Source organism: Venturia canescens, chromosome 9 (assembly GCF_019457755.1).
Source record: "Venturia canescens isolate UGA chromosome 9, ASM1945775v1, whole genome shotgun sequence".
Lineage (NCBI taxonomy): Eukaryota > Metazoa > Arthropoda > Insecta > Hymenoptera > Ichneumonidae > Venturia > Venturia canescens.
Genome location: NC_057429.1, coordinates 18,837,880 through 18,860,292, shown reverse-complemented (window position 1 = coordinate 18,860,292; position 22,413 = coordinate 18,837,880). Strand labels below are relative to the sequence as shown.

The 22,413-nt window shown below is 41.7% G+C and overlaps 2 protein-coding genes and 1 long non-coding RNA gene across 5 annotated transcripts; 1 reads left to right on the top strand and 2 right to left on the bottom strand.

Moving 5' to 3' along the window:
• Positions 1–863: 863 nt before the first annotated feature.
• PCB (Pyruvate carboxylase) lies at positions 864–17,099 on the bottom strand. Of its 3 annotated transcripts, XM_043428154.1 has the most exons (15): positions 16,982–17,099; positions 8,662–8,760; positions 8,317–8,487; positions 7,624–7,943; positions 7,390–7,540; positions 6,982–7,193; positions 6,692–6,894; positions 6,312–6,573; positions 5,900–6,218; positions 5,290–5,340; positions 4,370–4,837; positions 3,828–4,217; positions 3,282–3,717; positions 2,799–3,195; positions 864–2,686 (listed from the first exon to the last, which is right to left on the bottom strand). In XM_043428154.1, the coding sequence occupies exons 3-15, from the start codon at positions 8,450–8,452 to the stop codon at positions 2,438–2,440; spliced, it is 3,594 nt and encodes a 1,197-aa protein (XP_043284089.1). In that variant the 5' UTR covers positions 8,453–8,487; positions 8,662–8,760; positions 16,982–17,099; the 3' UTR covers positions 864–2,437. The 3 variants fall into 3 exon arrangements, with proteins under 3 accessions (XP_043284089.1, XP_043284091.1, XP_043284090.1); XM_043428156.1 differs by lacking the exon at positions 5,290–5,340; XM_043428155.1 differs by lacking the exons at positions 8,662–8,760; positions 16,982–17,099 and adding an exon at positions 8,543–8,560.
• A 63-nt stretch (positions 17,100–17,162) lies between these two features.
• On the top strand, positions 17,163–18,853 carry LOC122415765 (uncharacterized). The gene is made up of 2 exons (XR_006261973.1): positions 17,163–17,938; positions 18,022–18,853. It is a non-coding gene; the product is annotated as an uncharacterized lncRNA (long non-coding RNA).
• LOC122415752 (uncharacterized) lies at positions 17,888–22,325 on the bottom strand. Its single transcript, XM_043428193.1, has 4 exons — positions 22,185–22,325; positions 21,057–21,593; positions 20,461–20,873; positions 17,888–19,900 (listed from the first exon to the last, which is right to left on the bottom strand). The coding sequence occupies exons 2-4, from the start codon at positions 21,574–21,576 to the stop codon at positions 19,700–19,702; spliced, it is 1,134 nt and encodes a 377-aa protein (XP_043284128.1). The 5' UTR covers positions 21,577–21,593; positions 22,185–22,325; the 3' UTR covers positions 17,888–19,699.
• Between the last annotated feature and the right edge of the window lie 88 nt (positions 22,326–22,413).

Sequence of the window (22,413 nt, the reverse complement as noted above, 5' to 3'; positions counted from 1 at the left end):
GTGCGAGGTCTTTGCAGACTTTTTTTTCGTGGGTCTTCGGGGATAGGAAATCCCCGAAAAATTTGCATTGCTACATTCCACTTGACTGACTCCTTAGGGGAAATAGAAGTTTCAGGCCAATGCCAAGGACTCCGTTAAACTCGCCAATGAATAAATATTTATAGAGCTTTTGCAACGCTCACATTTGCATGAGAAGAGCAAACGGAAGAGAGGATTCGCTGAGAGCGAAAATATTGCACGAGCCATGATTAAAAAATCGTTGAATCGATCGTTAGAAAAATAGCAAAAGCAACATTTTGGTTATACATTTTATTTTATTTCGAAAAAAGGTTTGAAATATTCCTTTTGTCCCATGAGAAATGCTCCATTAAAATGTTACTTCGAATTCAGGAAAGAATGTTAAAAAACCCGAAAAAATACCATTTACGATGAAAAAAGAGGCTCGAACCGGTTTCAGTTTATTTCTAAAGAAATCTAACTTCCCTGCAACATCCTAAATTCCCATAACTCCAATCGGATCTTAAATTTCCAACAACAATACGAGACACTCGAAGACCGGTTTTAATCGGAGATAAATCGAAAGATTCGCCGTAAAGTCTTCGGTTAAAGTTCTCCTCCATTTCTGGGAATACCGTTAATCACAATAAAATACGAGTAAAGCGGCGTATCTCGTTAAAATTCGTAAATCTCCGATTTTTTTATATTATTTTTAGACTTATTTATCCTCATTCTTGTGCAACAACCGCAGTATTAAATCGCCTCGAAGCGAGACTGCTTACGAGCGCAGCATTGCGCATTACAATATTGTCGTGACTCATCGGTATTGCCGTTTATGGAAGACAACAAAAGTACTTATTCTCGGATCCTTTTTTACATAAATATATTTATAGTCGTTGTTTTATCAATGACGTACAATTCGCATTGCAACAGACGTTCAAACAGCTTACATTTTTTATTCATTTTTCAAGTCCATTATTGCGAGTACGTAAGGCATCTATTCGTAGCACTCGCGTGTACGACTCTCATTCATTATATACAATTTACGAAATATTCACGGGCGAGTGGTTGCGCTAGTTCGAGAACTGAAAAACTGTCCTAGGAGGAAAGGGCTCAGCCCTTTCCTTTTCTAGCGTAAAAACAATAACAATAATTACATCATCTCGAGGACATTTTAACGAGCGTTGTTTCATCATCGTTTTGTATAAAATACACGTTTTCTATAAAATACAATGACGAATGAAAAATAAAGTGATAAACGATTTAAAAAAACGAAAACAATCCTAATCGTGAAGCAATTCTCGATTTCAGCCTCCGATTTAACTCGGCGCACATTTATTCCACGTCCAGACTTTATTTAAATCATCGAACGTGCGAGTCGATAACTCAACTTTTTAACGAACCCTCTTGCTCACTCGGTTTCTTGCTCTTATTAACGTGTGTAGAGAAACTTAATGTTGAATATTATACCCTCGGAGCTTTACAGTCGTCCTATTTATTTGTTACTCGGCAGTAATCGTACATGAGATTTATCACAGTTAACTCTTACAATTTCACGCAAATTTGAATGTTTTTCTTGTTGCTAACAATCTGCGCTCCTCAGAGGTTTTTATGCATTTGGGGTTCGCGTCAAAAACGTAAGTGGCTTCTGACGTTTGTACCTGAGTCAGTTGCTCGAATGACCCATTACAAAAAATGTCTCGATAATGTACACGTGAATTTTTACTAAAAAATTTGTAAAAGTGAAAATTCTGAATGATTTCATTATAAAAACTTCTGGCTTTTCATAATAAAACTATAAAATCCACCGTATGGAACGGAGAGAAACGAGAATACGTGAAAAATGTTTTGTACGAGCTCGTTGGAATTCACGAAAGTTGACGTTTCTAGCAACGCTCCACCGAAACGGTTTCCTTCTTATAACACGAGAATTCGGTCACTTATTTAGGTGACGATAAGAGTCTAATGACGGAAGATGGTCACATGCGCACCCCGGTTTTCTGCTGCCGGTTGTTATTACAATTATTCTTATAATTAACATAGTTATTAATTTATGATGACGACGATTCCAACCCTAGAGTTCGAGTACACGAACGAATTATTTTCTACGAAATTTCTGGGCTAATTCACCATGCACATTGACGTAATAGTAACGAATAACGAATGTGGCAAATATTTGATTCGACAATCGCCGAAATGACGCGAGTTGAGCTTCAGGCATTTTTCCAACGATTCGTTCAAGAAATAATCTCACTTCCGGTTCGTTTGTCAAAGACACTAATCAAATTGTTCCAACGAAAAGTGCTTTTTTCCCCATTAGGCCTTTTGAGTTTCGTCGTAACTGATCGTCTCGCACGCGTCGACTTGAACATCATTCAGAATTGTGCTTTGCTCGTTCGAGGAAGCGTATCAAAGGTTTTCAGTCTCTCGGTGTGTCTCCTCATTCTATTGTCAGCAGAAGATCCTCGCCCTCGAGTTTCATGTTTTTAGTTATTTCCAGGCTCTTTATTGTGCCTGCTTTCGGCGATTGCACCACCATCTCCATCTTCATGGCAGAAAGCACCACCAAAGGTGCCCCCTTCTCAACCGTGTCACCCACTTTGACCCTTATGTCGAGAACGGTGCCTGGCATCGGGGCTCCTACTTGATTTTTGTCGGATTTATTGGCTTTCGGATGAATGTGCAGCTCCTGAAATATTCAAAATTCGAATTAAATAAATAGGAAAGTTTGTCTCCCACATTTAGGTTCAATTGTCTTTTAATTTTGCAACAAACCTTAAAAATTTGGATGCCAAACGTACCTTAACAGCTTCTTTGTCCCTGATGAAGACGGATCTGAGTTGGCCATTCATTTCGAAGAAGACTTCGCGTTCACCCTGTGGCGTGAGATCTTCGGCCATCGCGAGTGTTTTGATGCAAAGAGTTTTGCCTTTCTGGATGGTAACGTCGAATTCTTCGCCTACTTTGGGTCCAGTGAGGAATATTCGTGTATCGAGTTTGTCGACGGGACCAAAAGTTTCGTTAAAGTTCAAATAATCCTCGGTCACTTGAGGATAGAGAGCTGCAGACATGATGTCCTTCTCCGTGACGTGAGGGTGAGATTGCTTGAGGTCTTTTTCCAGTTTCTTGAAGTCCAGGGGCTCGAGACTCTCTCCGGGCCTGCCAACGATGCGTGGCATATCCTTGAGGACTTTCGACCTGAAAGATGAACGAGATTCGTTGGCGGTTTGAAATGTGCGGGAACGAATGGTCGCCAGAGATGTTAAAAGCTTATTTTCACGAACCTGAAAGGCTCGGGGAATCCTCCGTGCGGTTCGCCGATGGCGCCCTGCAAGAATTCGACGACGGATTTGGGGAAGGAGAGTTCCTCAGCTTTGTCGAGTACTTCCTTAGCAGTGAGCTTGTTCTGGACCATGAATTGTGCGAGGTCACCAACGACTTTCGAGCTCGGCGTGACCTTGATTATGTCACCGAGCAAAAGATTCGCTTCTCTGTAAGCTTTCTTCACGTCTTCGAAGAATTCACCGAGTCCTAGAGAGTAAGCTTGGAATTGGAGGTTCGTGTACTGTCCGCCGGGAATCTCGTTCAAATAGACGTCGGCGTTTCCGGATTTCATCGTCGTCGTACACTCGAAGGGAGCGTACAGAGTACGCGTTTGTTCCCAGTAAGCAGAGTAGTCGGACACGTCACGAAGATTGAAGTTCGTGTCTTGAGGAGTGCCTTAAAATCGTAACAACTTTTCATTATTTCTGACTCATCGCATTCTCGCGACTCAAGTTCCCCTAGAACCTCGTCACGTTTCATTCCGTGCGTAATTTTAACTCCTTTACCTTGAAGAGATGCAACGACAGCTCCCATCGAAGGTTGACTCGTCATTCCTGACATGCTGTCAACAGCCACGTCCACAACATCAGCTCCGGCTCTGGCACACTCCAGCATGGCGGCAACTCCAGCACCGGAAGTATCGTGAGTGTGAATGTGGATCGGAATATCAGGATGTTTCTGCCTTATCGCGTCGATGAGAATCCCGGCGGCCTTTGGCTTCAGCAATCCTGCCATGTCCTTTATCGAGAGCACGTGAGTTCCGGCTTTCACCAGCTCGTCCGCCAGTTTCGTGTAGTAATTGAGGTCGTATTTCGTCCGTTGTGGATCGCTCACGTCTCCGGTGTAAGAAATTGCTGCTTCGACAACTCCACCAGCTTTTCCAGCGGCTTCCATTCCTGTAAACGATCAAATTCCCATTTCAAAGCTTTGCTCGTTGGTTGGACGATCATATTTAAGCTTCAAACTCATCCGCAGACTCTAAAATGTCTTGACGTTGATGTCGAACTTGACGTTTTTTTCTTCAAAACGTATTTTGGTGTGTGCTCACCAAGAATGAGATTGGGCAGGTAATTGAGAGAATCGAAGACTCGGAAAATGTCCATTCCGTATTTGACAGCTAGCTCGCAGAATTTGTGGACGACGTTGTCGGGGTAATTGGTGTAGCCGACGGCGTTGGCCCCACGTAGCAGCATTTGGAAAGGAATATTGGGAATGGCTTTGCGCATGTCGATCAATCGTTCCCACGGGCATTCGTGTAAGAATCTGAGGGCAACGTCGAACGTAGCACCGCCCCAATTTTCCAGGGCATAAAGATTGTTGAATTTGTGAGCGACGTAGGGAGATATGAGGAGCAAATCGTGGGAACGGACGCGAGTTGCGAGCAGCGATTGATGGGCGTCGCGGAAGGTGGTGTCCATGAGAAGGAGCCCTTTGTGGGAGCGAACAGCCTCGGCGAACGCTGTTGGTCCTTTTTCTTTGAGAATGTTACGAAAACCTTGCGGCGGTTCCAGAATATCTGCAAGGTAAACACATTCATTTTAATATTTTGCTCGAAGCGATTGAAACATCGTTTCCAATTTGTGTGCAGCCTTGGAAAGATAAGCGATTAAATATTGTTAAGGCTAAATTACACAATTGCAAGCGGATGCAGCGAAACCGTACGTACAAAATGACCCCTTTTTTCTTCGGCATAAATTTCTTCTCTGCATTCGATAATGAAATTAAACCGTGCATCGATCTCTTCGTTTTTTTTTTACAGCGAAGAGAATGGTGCACCTTGAAGTCACATTTGGTTAACACTCAATGATGAAAACTTTAATATAAAAAAATGTAAAAAAGGAAATAAATTGGCGTAGTTTCCGAACCCACTGCAGGGGCCTCGGGTCAAAATGGTTAGTTTCGTCCTTTGTTTGTTATTCGAGAAAAAAAAACGATAAGGTTGGCGAATTATGTGAAAACGTAACTTACCTGTAATGTCCTCGCCTTCGGCTTCTTCAACGGCTGCAATCTTAGTATAGTCTATAAAACAAAATAGCCAAACAAGAAAAGAATGATACAAGCATGCCCGTTAAACAGTGCTCTGATACGTTGGTCAGTGTGAGGTTTATGATATTGTAAATTCGACACGATGTTTACATACTTTAACTCAAGACCGAGACACGTTTTCGTTTTCTTGTTAATCACCCTAAGTCAGTGGAGTTTTGTGAGTAATCAACAAATGACTCGTGTGACGATTGGATACACCGAATACAACTGCGATTGGAAAGGTAATCGAGCTCCTCGATTCTCTCTTGATTTGCCTGTACGTCTTCGAAGTGTGAACATTTTCGTGATCGTGTTGGTGAAGAGTGTAACGCAAAAGCGATAAAAAAATCATTAAAAAAAAGCAGTAAAAAATCTATTAAATCGTGTAGTGCTTAGCTCCACAAATATGCGAAGCTTCGTGATCATTGGAACATCGAAAATCAATTTACTACATGAATTGTCGTGATGTCTCTTACGATTTGATATAAATGATGAAAAATGAGTGATTTTTCTTAAAACGTGAATGAAAATCGAAGCCTCGTAGCTCCCTTACCGATGGGAATCTCCGGCACGAAGGGCTTTATCTCCGCAGGCTTAAGCGACGTTGCCAACGGCGTCGTTGGTCCATTCACTAAAACTTCGCCCAGATAATTCAACAACTTTTGGGCACGATTCTGTCCGGGGAGGAACTTAAAGAGTTGGGGATTTTCGTCGATGAAGTACGTGTCGACGATCCCGTTGAGGAACTTTTGATTCTCGAGGACGTTCAGTAGGAAGGGTATGTTGGTTTTGACTCCGCGAACTCGAAACTCCCGAAGTGCACGGTTCATCTTGGCGCATGAGGATTGAAGGTCACTCGAGTGAGCGATAACCTGGTTTTGAAAGGAGCAACAAATTTTCATAAAACTTTCAGTCTCTCTCAGCTTTTCGTAGATAAAAGTTTGAATAATTTGATCGCTCGTTACCTTGACGAGCAGTGAATCGTAATATGGCGAAATAATAGCGCCAGCGAACGCAGACGCGCTGTCCAATCGAATTCCCATTCCCTCGCCCGATCGGAAAACTTCAATCCTGCCACAATCCGGCTGGAAACTCTTCGCTGGATCTTCAGTCGTAACTCTGCATTGTATTGCAAAGCCTTGTGGCACTATTTTGTCCTGAGTCATCCCTAGCTCCGGGAGCGTCATGCCTTCGGCTATGCGGATTTGGGATTGGACTAGATCGATACTTGGAAACGAAAATATTGAAATTCGTTATTCGAACTTCTTCCATCATCTGCTGGCCAAGCTTTTTCGATTTTCCGAATAAACGATGACAAATTCTTTGAAAAAAGCTCCCTATTTACCCAGTAATTTCTTCGGTAACGGTGTGCTCGACTTGTAGCCTAGCGTTGACTTCGATGAAGTAGAAATTTCCAGATTCGTCAGCCAAAAACTCGACGGTACCAGCATTCGCGTAGCCAACGTGTTTGGCGAGTTTGATCGCGTGCTCCGTCATTTTGTCTCTGACTTTTGGATCCAGACGTGGTGCAGGCGCTATTTCGACAACCTAAAAATGAATGAATTCGTGAGAGAGGAAAAATTCTAAAGTTATTCTAAAGTTACAATCTCGTCAGGCTGTTTCAGTTTCATTTACTTTTTGATGACGCCGTTGCACCGAACAATCTCTCTCGTAAAGATGCACGACGTTTCCGGCATGATCGCCGAGCAACTGGACCTCGATGTGCCTCGGTCTCTCGATGAATTTTTCAATGAACATCGCTCCGTCGCCAAAAGATGCTTTTGCTTCGGACGAAGCTCTTTCAAAGGATTCTTTCACTTCTTCCATCTGTCTGACCACTCTCATACCTAGAATTATTCAAAAATTTCGTGTTTCAAGTGCTGCTGGATCGATCGAATCATCTCGGGTCTTAAGGCAGCGACAACGAGGAGAAGATCGTTCGACTTTCATTGCCAATGTTTCAGGCCCTCATCCAATCGATGATGAATATTTTCTTGAGGTAACTTTTAACTCTCGTTCAACTCGAGTCAGACCAATTCGTACCTTTGCCTCCTCCTCCATAGGCAGCTTTGAAGATGACAGGGAGGCCGTGTTTGTTGCAAAATTCCATAGCTTCTTCGGCTGTTCTGACAGGACCGTCGGTACCAGGGACGATGGGAACACCGGCTTCGATGGCTGCTTGTCTAGCTGCGACCTGGCGATGCATTCGTGCGTGGTTAGACCGATTCTTACGTCAATATTTTTTCTTTGGAAGATTGTTAAAAAAATCCCATTTACTTTGTCACCCATTTGCTGCACGACCTTCGGGGACGGTCCAATGAACCTCATTCCAGCATCGATGACGGCGCGTGCGAAGTCTGACCTCTCGGAGAGAAATCCATATCCGGGGTGGATCGCGTCGATGTTATTTTCTTTTGCGACTTTTATGATTTCCGGAATATCCAGGTAAGCAGCAACCGGTGCTAAACCGCGACCGACGACGTAACTTTCGTCCGCTTTTTGCCGATGCATTTGCATTTTGTCCTGCTCCGAATAAACCGCCACCGAACGAATCCCGAGCTCGGTACATGCTCGGAAAACTCGAATGGCGATTTCCCCTGAAACATTCGATAAATTTCACTGCTCATTGGTCAAATTTCATTCTGTTTTTCTCCTCGCACTCTATTGACATCGTTTTCAGGGTAAATCGAAAACATTCTTGACTTTTGGCTGCGAGGCTCAACGCGTCGGAACGAAAATGTAGAGCGAAGATGTTCGAATTTTTGAACTCTCCCCCCAAAAACTTTTGCCAACTTCCTCCCGAAAAAATGCCCATAAAAAAATATTGGAAATTCACATCGAAAATTGGACGATCTTTCAAAATTCCAATATCAACGCTGCGTTTTGTTACTAAGCTCCACACTCACAGGAATATTTTTTTTTCTATTAGCACGTTCCTATTGAAGCTTCTAGAAGAAAGGGAAAACGTACCTCTGTTCGCAACGAGAACGCTTCTGATGGGTTTGTACTGGACATCAGTTCCGAAATTTTTTCCATTAAGGTAAATAATCTGAAGGCTGAGTCTCTGTTTGGCGAGAGCCTTGCCGGCTCTGTGTGCGGCATACATTTTTCACTGCTTCGTTGTGCGTGATTTTTCGAATTCTGGAAGATAAAAAATATTGTTCAGGTCCTTTCCCAGGATATTCTGTCGATTTACCTTTCAAGTTCATCGAAAAATATTCGTTTGTGAAATTTTTGGAATCTGGGCTCTTTCGTCGCGTGCGAAATCTTCCACGTCCCTTGTTTTCCAGGATAATTATTTTCTAGTTTTCTTACTTCCTTGTCTCCGCGGTTATCGGCCTCGAGGACGTTCGACGATCGTTTTCCTCCGATTTTACTGCGCTCTATCCAACTCGGTGTCTTCGCTACGATTTCCTGCAACAAAAAACGTTCTTAATCTCCCTGAAACGTGGGTGTGGAGTCCAAAACTGTGCGTCTCCGAGAACCCCCATTTTTTTCACGACTAAAATCTCCCTTGGTCGATCCTAAAAACTCTTCATCCGACGTCATTCGCCAAGTGCATTCGTCGCGAGAATGAAGCAGATTACGCAACCCGGTAAAGACAATGTTGGCGCAGAGTTCGCAGAGTTACAAGGATTTTCACTTCTCTCAGTTACATTGAATTAGCGCACGATTTCCCTAAACTCCATTGAATAATGCAGCGGATGGTGACGAGCGGAAAATAGCAACGATTATACAAATTAGAGGCCGCTCCGATCCCGACACAGTTGGCTAAAAAACGTGAGAAAATCGCCACGAGCATCAAGACGTGGATGAAGATCGACGTTGACTTCAAGCTAGACGCGGATAATTTGCGAAATTGTTGAATTCAGCGTCAGCGCTTGATATTCATTGAGGAAAACGCGCTGTTCGACGGAATGAGGAGGCAAAAACTTCGGTTCTTAAGATCGATCGCGAATCGAAGTTTCTTATGATCCCGTGAGAGCTTTGCCTCAACGAGAATTCGTTATTCGAGTTTCTCTTGGGACGTAAATTGTATGAGAATCATTGATATCTGGATTGGTAACCGGCCAAATTGAATTTGAGGAAAAACTAGTTCAGCGTGCTTAAAATGACCCAGATCGGGCTAAGGAAACTCGAGTTTTCTTGAAGTCGAGTTCGCCTCGCGACAACGATGCATAAATTATGCTCCTCATTGTAGTATTTAGCGGATGTGTACGTATGTCGAGTGGTGAACCTGCCCGAGGCGCACGCAATCTTGATAACGATAAGCATCGCCGATCGGGGCTAGTTTCGAAATTAATTGAAATTCCTAAGTTCCAGATTTTCGTAATCGTTTTCGTAAAACGATGGCCCACGAACGTACATTGTCGTAGTGGCCGAAAATAGATGGAAGCGCTCCAATTTCATGAGCGAGGCACACGGAATAAAAGAAGAAAAAAACAACGATTTGATGATTTGAAACGTTCGTTATCGAGTTTCAATGAATTTTCATTCGAAAATTGTACCTCAAAGATCATAGAAAAATAGTGCCTTCGATTTTTCAGTAGAGGCATGACAGACTAGTGAAAAGTCGTTGCAGTGGAATTGTTCATTCTCGTCCGATGATAAACGTGCTCCAGTTTACTCAGCTGAACTCGTGCGTACTTTGATGAACGTGTGTGAAACAAATACGAAATTTGCTCGGCATTTTTTTTCATCCGATAAGAAGCGAGCGATCGAAACGATGAGAACCGCGAGTCTATTTCAGTGCCTGATAGCTCGCTATTACGATTTAGTGCTTTTTGTTCAAATGGATTCACGATTGATACTTTGAATCATCGTAGAAAATTGAGAAGTAAAAATTTGAAAAAAGTTTTATTTGTAGGATTCTGTTTTCGAGGGTCGCAACTGCTCGCTCCGGAGTATTTACACTTAAGGTAGTTCATCCACGAAACGATTTTTTAAAGAAAATCTTGAAATTTACGAGTTTAAATGGGTTGTTGACTGACACGTATATCAAATTTTAAGGGGTACGTCAAAAATCGTTTATGTTTTCATATTACGAATGAACGCTTCTTACGAAGTTTATGAAAAAGTACACAGTAACGATGAATTATATAATGAAGGTCTGGAAAAAATTCGAGACGATTGTCTTACTATTAATAAAGAAATATTACGTTAACGATTGGAGAAAATTGGTAAAATGAGCACTCGTAACCTCACATTTGGTTATTTCGGTATTTCGTTTCTTCTTGGCTCGGATGTAGCTGAAGTTTCCAACGTTGGACTTCAACGAAATTGAAAAAAAAAAAAAAAATTTCGATTCACCTCTTTTTTATTTCACGAATCACTTCGTGAGGTCAAAAAAGGAAGACATGCCAAGTTTGGTCGAAATATTCGTTCCGGAATACCCCCGTCATAAGGGTGCAATTGTCGACAAAGCCGTTCCGAAGTCGAATTTTGAGACAAATGATCATTCTTATTTTTTTTCATTCACGATTTGCTTCTCGAAGCAGAAACAGAAGGCGGGACTCGCCACGATTGATCGGAAAATTCGCTTCAGAATATTGTGTTCCGTGGGTGTTTTTTAACCCATTAACGCCCGAGCGTCTCGTTTTTTTACCAAACTTTCAACGCGATTATTTTTTGTGTTATAGCCGCTGAAAAAATTTTGTTTTCAGGTATATCGACGTAGAATTTTATGCTCTGAGAGAATATTAGCTCAAAATTCCGATTAAACATTAAGAAAAAAAATATGGCCGATTCAAACGTGGAAAACGTGGTCATTACACTTTTGTCTCATTCGACTCAGAATCGCATGAAACATGTTTCGAACCCATCGTGGAAGGTCATTTTTGCGATTTTTGAAAAATTTTCAAAATATTCGAACCTTGGAATTTTTTCATAGTCTATCCCCCTCGAAATTTTTTTTTTTTTCGGCTATTACAACTTTGTCTCATTCGACTCAGAATCGCGTGAAACATGTTTCGAACCCATCGTGGGAGGTCATTTTTTGATTTTGGAAATTTTCGAAAATTTTCAAAATTTCGAACCTCGGAATTTTTTCATAGTCTATTGCCTTCGAAAGTTTTTTTTTTTTCGGTCATTACAACTTTGTCTCATTCGACTCAGAATCGCGTGAAACATGTTTCGAACCCATCGTGGGAGGTCATTTTTTCGATTTTCGATAGTACACAAATATAATTTTTTTCAAATTTTTTTACCACATGGTTATCGCATAATTGAGCGTTAAATCTAAGTTCTTATGCACGAGATGTATAACTGTATATATGTAAACTCTATTCTTATACACGTGAACTTTAGTGTTCAATTACTCGAGAGCTATGTGGTAGAAAAATGTAAAAAAATTTACATTGTCTTATATATTTAAAAAAAATACATTCACCAAATTTCATTAAATTCTTAAAATTTCGAAATGCTGAATATTTTTAACATGGTTCAGCATGGCAACATTCTATCGTCGCGATCCACCCTCCTTAATGTCTCGTAATTTCATTGGCCAAAAGATAATTTTAAGAAATTCATTTACATTTTCGAATAAATAACTCCAACATTAATCTAAAGTGATTATAATTTTAATTAGTGAGTAAAAATCGACCCAATTAAGACACCCATAAAATACGATCCTTATTCGGGCACGATCTACCTTGAGCTCTGATTGTGATTCGTCCGTGTGATAACGAGTCATAAAACATTGAAGAAAACGAGAGATCGCGCAGATCATGGAGTGACTTTATCACTTTTTTGCTCGACCCAGCAAATCCCGATAACGCTCGAATCGATGAATGAAGTGGAAAGTCCGCGGAACGCGATGCTTTTTACGATATGGAAAACGCTGGTTCTATCATCCGTGCAACGTCCGGTCATGAATCCCGATAAGAGAATTAACATTTTTCCAAAGTCTTATTTTCCGAAAGCTTGTGATTCTCCGTTTGACGAATTCTTCAGGAATTCGAGCTCCAACCAGCACCAATTTCACTCCCCTTTCGGAGGAACGAGTGTGTCCTCGTGTTCCGAACCGCTCAGAAGTAATTATCGCGACTCCCGTCGTACGAATATGTGCGTTACTTTCAAATGTTGCACAACCTCCCTTAAGCCTCCGTAAAAGACGGAGCGTGCAATGTCCCAGTTTTCGAAGCGTTTTATCTGACAGTAAACATCAGGATTTTTGAGCTCGATTCGTCGCAAGATTCCAGGTTTTTCGTACACCCCAAAAAAGGACGAATCTCGGTAGGATTTTCAAGGAAAAAATTCGTCTTTTTACTCCAAAAAGGCGCTCGAAAGTAACGAAAAAATTCGATTTTTCAGAGCCTCAGAATATTTCGATTTATTCAAAAAGTTTCCTTGCTTTCGCCTCGATCGATAATCAGAGCCCAGAAAAAAATGGCGATAAAGTGTGCACGTCGTGCGGGCAAAGACCGACGGGAATGCCGCTAGGTTTTTCCGAATGGCAGAGCGCGAAGGAAAAATCCCCGCACTCGTTCTCTCGCCGGTCGCGATCGATGCGACGCAACATTATAGATTTTTGCTGCTGCGTTAGAGCGCAGAATCCGGGTTGGCCGGCGCATCGGGCGGCGCGTTAATCGATGGAAATAAAAATCGGCTGAACTTGGAAACGAAGCTCTCGCGTGTGTGAGAGAAATGGAGTATCTCGAACGGCTCGTTCGAGAGCGTAGAAATAGCGGCGAGCGAATGGATTTCGTTACGTAAAGAAATTTTTAAACAATTTAATCTCGTTGACCCCGCGACCCTTGATCATCGCTTACAGAGGCTGCACCGATTGGAGACGGGGAAAGAAAAACTGCTCGAAATGCTCTCGGGATGCGTGACTTCGAGAGTATCAACGACTGAAAATTCACTAATTTCGTCGCTGCCTGGCTCCAATTATTCGAATGACCGGGAAATTCATAATTTTTCATAATTTCGCAATCGAAAGTATAAAACAGTGAGAAATTCGGCGATCGGAGTAGTCGAGAGTCGACTGGAAACGGGACTTTTCAACTTCGCTTATATTTTCGCAGCGAATCTATTTTTATTTTTGCTTGCGAAGCTTTTCATCTTTCGAGCGATTGGCAACGAGGAGTTTTTCGAACGTCAGAAAAGCGCGTCGCGCTTCTTTCCTTTTTCAACATTCCGCAACGAGGTTGACGAGACGACGAGACGTGCGAAGAAAAAAGCGTCGATTTTGATTCGACGCGAATTAATTAACGACTCGAATATCCGAATGCGATCGTCGCCCGCGTTCAAAGTGCGGACCGCCCTCTCCGCGAACTTCGAACTCTGTTGCTTAAATGGTGCTCGCACATTTTCATTGATGCACGCCATCTCATTTGCATTCGCCATCATCGCGTTGCCAGACTTCCAAACTTCGTTTCTTTTGCAGCACGTTTGTTCGCGAGAAACTTTATTATTTTTGGAGTTTATTTCCGACGATGCTGTCGTCATTTATCACGAAAAATGCAAGCATAGAAACTCTGCTTTGCTCGATCGAGTGTCGAGCTTTTTCCAAGGTCCATCGGATTTTTGGCGAAAGTTAATTGCTCCCGAGGCGATTTAATCTGGGTGGAAGCCTCGCACGATGAGGCGAGATTCCAAAAGTCCCGATTCGATCATCAATTGATTAGAATCGCCCCGCGGGCCGGCTGCTCTCGCGGTGATTCATCGGAAACGTTTTCTCCTCGTTTTGTGCCTGCCTTTTTTTCGAATAAAAAGATTCGTCGCTTCGGGACTTCTCGAAAGACTTTGCGTTGCGTAACTGGCAATTGTGATCGCTTCGCATCGATTTTTCGTCTTCCGCTCCCCGGCAATAACGACTCAAGTGCTTTTGTATAGTGCGCACTATCGGCGTCGTTAAGTGCTATTGCTTAATGCTCTGGAACCGAAGCGTCGTAATATCGGTCAATTAAATTCTGCACGGTGGATTTTGTAAGGTTTTATGCACTTTGGAGCTTCGGGGCGAGTGCATCGACCCAAATTTTCAAAGCGCAATCGTCGCCGGGAAGCTTTTCTGTGTTTTTTAATGAATTTTTTTCGGCTCGTTCAAAACTGGCTGAAAATATTTCGCTCCTTCGTTTTTTTATCGTTTTTTTTTCTTCATTTAAAAAAATTTAATTTATTATTATTTATTTATTTATCATTAATAAATTCATGAATTAAATAATAATTAGGATGCAAAATATATTATAATTATAATACAAATAAACAAATTATTATGAAATAAATATTAAATTATTAAGATTTGATAAAAATAAAAATTCAATTTTTCGTCGTTTTTCGTCGGCTTCTCATTCGCTTTGACGTCAACGAAGAAAATGGAATTTGAAATTTGTTACGCAATCGTTGCCAACGACTTTCATTCGATTAATAAAAATTGAGATTTTTTTTTGAGCGTTACATAAAGAGCGTGAATTTTGAGTGCAGCGCGCCCGACGCTACTCGTATACCTGCGAATCTGCTTCGCATTAAGAACAGCTGATTCGTGCCCTCCCAAATCGGTCAAGGATGCGCCGCCACAGACAGGTTTGTACGCCCCGCGGCTCACTTGGCAAATCGATAATCCGGGCACGCCGAATAGCCCACTCGACCAAAAAAAGTTGATAAAAAAATGTCTGCCGACGATAATCAAAGGCTTGATCGAGTTAGAGATTAAATTGTTAAGCAATCGCGAGAATTATTGCAGTGTCAGCAGAGGCTATCGCGTTCAATTTCCAAACGTCTCTCTGCAGCTTTTTAGATGAATTTACTCTCGAGGAAAAATACACTTTTCAAAAGTATTTAACGAGCGAAGCTCGGAGTCAGTAATCAAAAATTCACTTCAAATTCTGAAGCCATTTTTTCCTCAGTTTAGTTTAACGAAGAATTACGAGATTGACAATGATCAATTATTTTTCCAAGTATTGTTACGAACAGCAGCGAACGATTGAGTTTTAAGGGAAAATTTCTCGGTTGAAACATCAACAGCGATCGTTAATTTGCAACGAATCATTTCGCATTGATGCCAAGTCGAATGATAAATGTCAAAATGGTGTGAAGAACGAAATTTTGATTTCGTGTCGTCGCAGCCACGAAGCCGAAGATCTTCGAAAAATCGAGGACGCGATGGACGAGTTTTTACGTATCGAAAAACCTTATCAACGATTGAAAAACCGTCCGCATTGACGTAATCGGGGATCGATTGAAAAATTATTTTTATTACGTTTAACATCTTGAATGAGCGCAGGAGTTGGTGAGAACTAAAAAGGCGAATAGAAACAGCGAGCTGATGCCGAGTTACGAAACTATTTTCACTTCTTTCCTCGTCCGACTGCTTTTTTTCCAACTGTCGAAGTTTTAATCACCAGGATAAAATGCTAATTGCCAAAAATGGCAGGGCATCTCGTGACTCGCGGATATTAAAGATTCTCCATTAACATATTTTGGATTAAAAGCGAGCCTCGGGCGCAGAAAGAAATTTTAGTATTAAAACTTCTCGATTACCGTTTTTTCGTTGAGTCGATTAACAAAAATGCTTTTACAAGGTTCAACGAAACTGTTATCGAAAGTTGTTTCACGAGCGCACTTTGAATTGAAGAATAAAAAATAGCGGAATTCGATGATATTACGCGTCGTAGAATACGCAGTGTCAAAGGTCTCGAGGAAAATGTCAGTCTGTCGGCGCAAGTTGGAAATAATAATAAGAATAATAAAAGCGAAAAGCTCGCGAGAATTACACCCTCGAGTTATCAAATTGACGGGATCGCGAAGAGGATTAAACCAACAAACACTTTTTCAGCTTTAATCGACGTCGATCACCTCATTCGTTCGCGTAACAGAGTCCGCGAGGAATGGGGGAGTTGGTGGAAAAGAGAAAAGTGAGAAAACAAAAAAACATAACGAGTCTGTGTCACGTGCGACGCGTCGTCTGCACCGAGGATTAACTTTTGTGGCTGTGAAATAATGTATTTGCGTTTGAAAAGTAGTTTATGCAAATAAAAAACAGGTTCGCCTCGTTTAACGTTCGAAAATAATGAAGCTGTCGAACGTGTAAGCACCTCGGGGATTTTCACGACATCACGATAATCCCGTGCAATTTTTCTGAGCGCTCGAGTTACCGAGAGTTTGCATGGAAATACTTTATTCGTCGCACATATTTTTCGAGGATAGAATTTCCACTATTATTGCGACGATTCCGACTCACTAAACCATAACTGCGAGTCATCCGAACTGCAGTTGTCTTTTTTATTCAAAGACGGACAGTCAGCTTCATAGAGCAAACTAAAAACCATCGGAATAAAGAATTTACGGAAAAACAGAGTTTTCGTAACGTTCGGAATGTTTTTGTGTTTTACGACGGGTTTAATAGAGGTCGTTTGATTAAAAAAAAAAAAAAAAAATAAATAAATAAATAAATAAATTCACGACCTAAAATCGATTCATAACACACTCGTAGAGATAGGAATATATTCACACGTTCCAGTCTCGAAACTGGCCGACAGCGAGTTTTCATTTATTGTTTTCATTTTCGTTTTAAACGTTTCGTCACTCCGCGTTTGTAAATAACTGCTCTCATAAAACACCTTCAATTATTAAGTTACTGTTTCTTTTATATTTTCGTTATTCGCAAGTCAATCCCACCGAATAGTATTATACTTACAGCGTCTCTCGGAGCCGGAGACGAGATTGTCGAGCCCGTCCGGCTAAAGTCTAAATCGTACTAAAATCTTGTTTAGCAATTGTCCTGGCACACGCTCTCGACCTCTACAGAAATAGCCTGTACTGTGTTAGTAAATGGGCTCGTACGTACGAGTGCCGAGTGGCGCCATCTCGCGATCGAAACACCAAGTCTCGAGGCCTACTTCATATTTTGGCCCATGTTTTTGCCGCTGAATTCCTTCTCAGTTCAGTGTAAACAAAAATATCACGTGGAAAAGTTGTCTCGTTATCTGATTGAATTTATAACTTCGCTCGAACACTTGTGCAGTGAAAAAGTATCGAAATATTTCGTTCGAACGTCAGTTTTGTTTGGAACAGACACGGAGATTGAGTGAAAGGGAAAGCACAAAACTGTCGAAAACCTTTACAGCGTTGCGATAGAAAACATCGAGCGAAACTCTCGAAACATGATTTCTCAAACTCGATGAGAACGCGATTAGTTTGACGGATCAAAGGAAAATCAATTCCATTCATAAAAGTGATATTTTTCGCCACGTGTCCCGAGGCTGATGTTGCGCAAAGGAAAGGCGATCGCATAGGTAATTTCCGGGAAAATGAGGAAAGTCGACGGCCAAACTGCGTCGGAGATCGAGCTCATGCGACAGTCGCGCATGTAAATAGCGATCGCGACGCACCGCACAGTTTTCCTCGGTCTTTTCCTGCTGTCTCGCAATAATACATCGACGAACGAAAGCGCACTGCGACGCAAAACTTTTTCTTCGACGAAATGCATATATTCGAATCGTTCGCTGATCAGATTGCGTCGCACACTAGACAAAATTCTGCCGTACAGTGACGCTCTGTTCGAGCGAAAACTCGTGACTCGAAATCAACTCAAACGTCAATGTCCATTGCTCAATTTCCTCATCGTTATTTATTGTAAAACATGTCAATAATGGTAAAGACCATACAAATTAATATTCACAATTATTTCAATTGTGTGATTTTTTTTTATACACAGAGATAAAATTTTCATTACAGCTGGTGATTAATACTGTAGTCCTGACAACACTTGACTCTCGTTATCAGCTGTCTCCAACAATATCGAACACACGAATGCGAATAATCCATTCCAATGACCATTTTACTTTCCATAGAATCGATATTCACTTTTCTACCGGCCAAATTTATTTACCCTGTCAATAATTGGCCCTGAGGTTCGTCATTTTTTAAGCCAGCAACGATAATGTACACCAAATTTTTTCTAGCCCATAGAAACACGATAAACGGTGAGAACGAGGAAGAAATAGGTTGGAGACTCGCTTTGGGGAGTCGCAACATCAAACAGCAAAGATCCTCTTATTACAATTCAATCGATCGCGACGCTCGCTCATTTCGATAAAAATAATCGACGATCTGTCAAACCAACAAATTGGCAAATGATTAATTAACTATCGCTACACAATTCATATTCGTTCGCATATTTAAATTTCCTTCTCTGGGCTACGGTTGTACTCAAGTTTCGTATATTTCTATGATTTTTTTTTTTTCGAGCCGATAAAAAATGCACAATTATAAAAAATAGAATTTATAATCGTCTCTCGCCCTCCGGTCGTCCGCGACCTTCGCGTCCATTTATCTTCAGATTTTGCTATCTCGCTGTTCCTGTTTTCGATCAATCGGAACGTTGCTCCGCTTCTTAATTCTCTTCCACGTTTATATTCTCTTTCTACTTAGCCATTTCGATGTGATCTGTAAAAATCTCGCTTCTGAGCACCTTGACAAATGTCTCGAAGCTATTGTTCTCTGAGATTTCTGCAATTATTATTTGTACATCGACGAATGAGCTTTCAATAAAATTTTTTTACTGCAATATTAGCAATTAATTGTCGACGTTACGTCAGACCTTTTTCGGCTGCTAAATTAAATTCGCACTCTTTTAATCTGTCGATGCAAGCACCCGATGAACATCCACTGAATCGTTAGACTTTAATAAAATAAATAAAAATACAAATTAGACTTCAGAAAAAATGGAAAAAAAAAACATAAAAAAAAAAATGATTTCTCGCTGCTTCAGTTCTACACGTTCAGACTTCGTTTAAGCTACGTGCCATTAACGAAAGAATTCAATGTTTGCAATCAGTTTTCCTCATTGCTCTCTATCTGCGTTGACGTGTACAATTATTTTTCGAACGTCTCAAGCTCTTATCTGTCACCATAATTACAATATCCGTTGAAAACACTGGCACCGTGCCGAGCCAGCCCCAGGGCTTATCACCGTCAAACGTCTCAAGATGATGTAACGTTTAACGAAAAGAGGATACGCACTTTGGACGTTTATTTAATTACACAAACACACGAAAAAGAGTGTCGCGCCTCCAGTCATAACACCTTCGTCACCGCGATTATGGTTTTCGACTCAAATTATTTGTGTACGTGCATGGAAAAAAGCACGCAACCGTTGCGTCATTTGGACGCGAGCCCCGATTTTTTATCGACACGTACATACATCGACTTTGATATTCGTCGACAAAAAACATCAATTTTCTGACACTTTTGGAGCCCTGACTCCCTAATGCAACATCTTTTATCGAATTTTCTGGACTTTTTTCTTTTCAATTTTCAAACAGTCGATACGTTACTCAACGTACGAGTCAAAAGCTTACCATCGACGAGCTCAACGTCTGATTAAATGGATCGTACATTTGTCGTCGGCCAACTATTCCTTGTCGATGGGATATTGATAATGAATACTCAGTAAATTTGAACTCGAGTCATCTTGGATTTCCACGTCGATTTCCTCGACCAAGTGCCACTGGCGCTTCGTCACCGTCAATACGAAGAATGCCATCGACACCAACGAGGCCGTCGAAAACAGCAGCATCGCGAGCATTGTCAATTTTTTTCTCATTATTCCGTGCTGCGGGAGAAAAAATGTAAATTTAATGATGTTTATCAACGGTTTAACCCTACACCTCACGTGCCTTTTTTCATACCCTCAACCTCATGACCGGGGTTTGAACGCACCCCACTCTTTTTCTGCTTATAAATCCGGTCCTACGATGCTAAACTGACTTTATCCTACACCATTTTCTTCGTTTTTTTTATAACGAAAAGAATGATGTACGATAAAACTAATTTCAATTGAATTTATATATTTAAAAATCCGTCGATAATCAGTCGATAATGTCGCTTGTTAGGACGGGAGCGTAGTTTGAAGTTCGCGTGGGGTGTGCTCACACCCCAGTCATGTGTTCTAGGGTTAATTAAGTCTTGCTGGGAACAGGGAAATTGATTTTTGTCAATTGATCGCCTTATCGAGGATTAAAAAGCGCGGTTTTTCGTCACATTAAGAAATTTCGTTGCTCATTTGTGTTTTGGCAAGTAAATGAAATAAATGGAATCGAAAAAACTCGAAAATTCTTATTTCAAGCGCAACGCGAATCGACGCTTTTCACTTTTATATAGCGACGAGCTCACCTTGAGTCGTTGAAAAACTGCGGCGTTGTCCTTAAAGGGCCAATTCTCATGCCAGGGCTTCGTGTTCTCGGGTCCCCTGAATATCACTCCCTCGAGGCTCAATTGTTGAGCAACAAGACTCGTTGTTATGTTACCTTTTTTGTACGAGGCGATCCCCGACCCCACGTACACTCGAGGGCTCGTCTCGTTTCTCCGCATTTTAAGGGCGACCCGAGGCATTTTTTTCATTTTCCATTTTCGTAGCACGTTCACTGCTGCGCTCTTGGACGGAGCAGCGCCCGTCCCGTTTGACCGACTGGCCGATGACTCCTTGGACGAAACGGACGCGACGTCCATCGGCGTTGAGGTCGTTGACTCCCCTTGGAGTCTTGAGGAATAAGCTTTTCTCCGAGCTTCCTGAGGTATTGGGAAATCTGTTGATGTCGATAAAGATAATGAGTTCAAAGCCTTTCGAGTTTATTTACACTTTGCTTCCGCAATTAAATTCGTTCGACAAGGCCCGAGCAAATTTTTGCATCTCAATGCGGAAATAAACACTTTTTCAATCCGGAAATAAGAACTTGACCGAAATTTATAGTGGAACTTGAAATCCTTACCGCCAATGGTCGCTCCCGAATGATTCATTTTCGCTCCTTCAGTCGATGGGTCGAGGGAGCTCGGCTCAATCGAATTCGCAGCTTTTGGATAGTGGTGCCAAGTTTTCGGAGAATTTGCTTGATCCGAGGGCACCAGCGAGTCCGCCAACTCGTTTTTTATCTCGTAATCCTGAGCGACGTTGTTATCCGAGACGATGATTTCCTTCGTCATCGAAAACGTCGCTCGACAATGATTCCCGTCGCAAACGTTGCCTACCATCTGCTCTATCAAATATATTCCAATGCCGAAGCAAAAGAGAAAAGCTATCACACGAAAACCCAAATAGCCGATGAGGGCGGACGGGAAATCGAACGGACTCCAAACCCCGTTCCGATACTTCGCTTTAACCGCCCGATTCCGCGGCCGGGCTGCTGCCCCTGAACTTCGAACGAACGACATCTCATTCACGTAAAACTGATCGATCTGTGGGAGAATCGTGTACTGGAGCCTGGCCTCCCCTTGGCGCACTGTTTTGTACATGCTGCCCGCTCCTGTCCCTGCACAACCACCGAATGAACGTGCTTCAATCGAAAAGTCAGTTTGCTCATCGCTGATGAACAATTGAGTGGAAACAATGTGAGGGAAAACTGAAAAATCAGTTTTTTTGTTTCTTTCTTCGAAATGAAATGAAGAGGGACTAAAAATCGAAGGCGATGGACTAAACTCAAACGGCTGCTGGCCTTTTGTGCGGCTTACTAAATATGAAAGATTGTGAATTCAGCTTCGATTTTATTAGGAATTAAAAATTCGTCGTTTTTAGAGTAAGTTAATAAATAAAGGGAAACGATGAAGGGGGCACGATGCGCCAGCGGCAAATTGACTAAAACATGAAAAACGTAATCGAAAATTAAAGCACCAAAAGGATAAATCCGAAGGACTGGAATCGTTTTTCGTTATTTCAAACAACGAAGCACCGGCGAGTGTGGAATTGTTTGGGGACACTTCTTGCGTGAATGATCGACGAAAAAAATTCGATAAAAAGAGGAAACGTTGGAAAAAAGTATCTCGGGATTTAGTGACAATTGGAAAAGACTGAGATTCGAAAAATTGTGATCGAATTATGAAAAATACGGGGGAGAAATACTCACGATTCGCGGCCTGACGAAGCTACACTGCGCGTTGAAAAGAGACTTTTTTCTTTGTATTCCGGCAAAATGTTGCGCGATCGTCCCGGCCAGTCCAGCAGCTCGCCTGGGAATTATTTTTTGTTTTTTATGCTCAACGGCGCAGATGCTTTGCGCTTGGGATTCTTGGAATCTGGAGACGCAAGCGCGGAGGCAGCTTCCCGCAACGCTGGCGGGATTGTTTTAAGTAAAA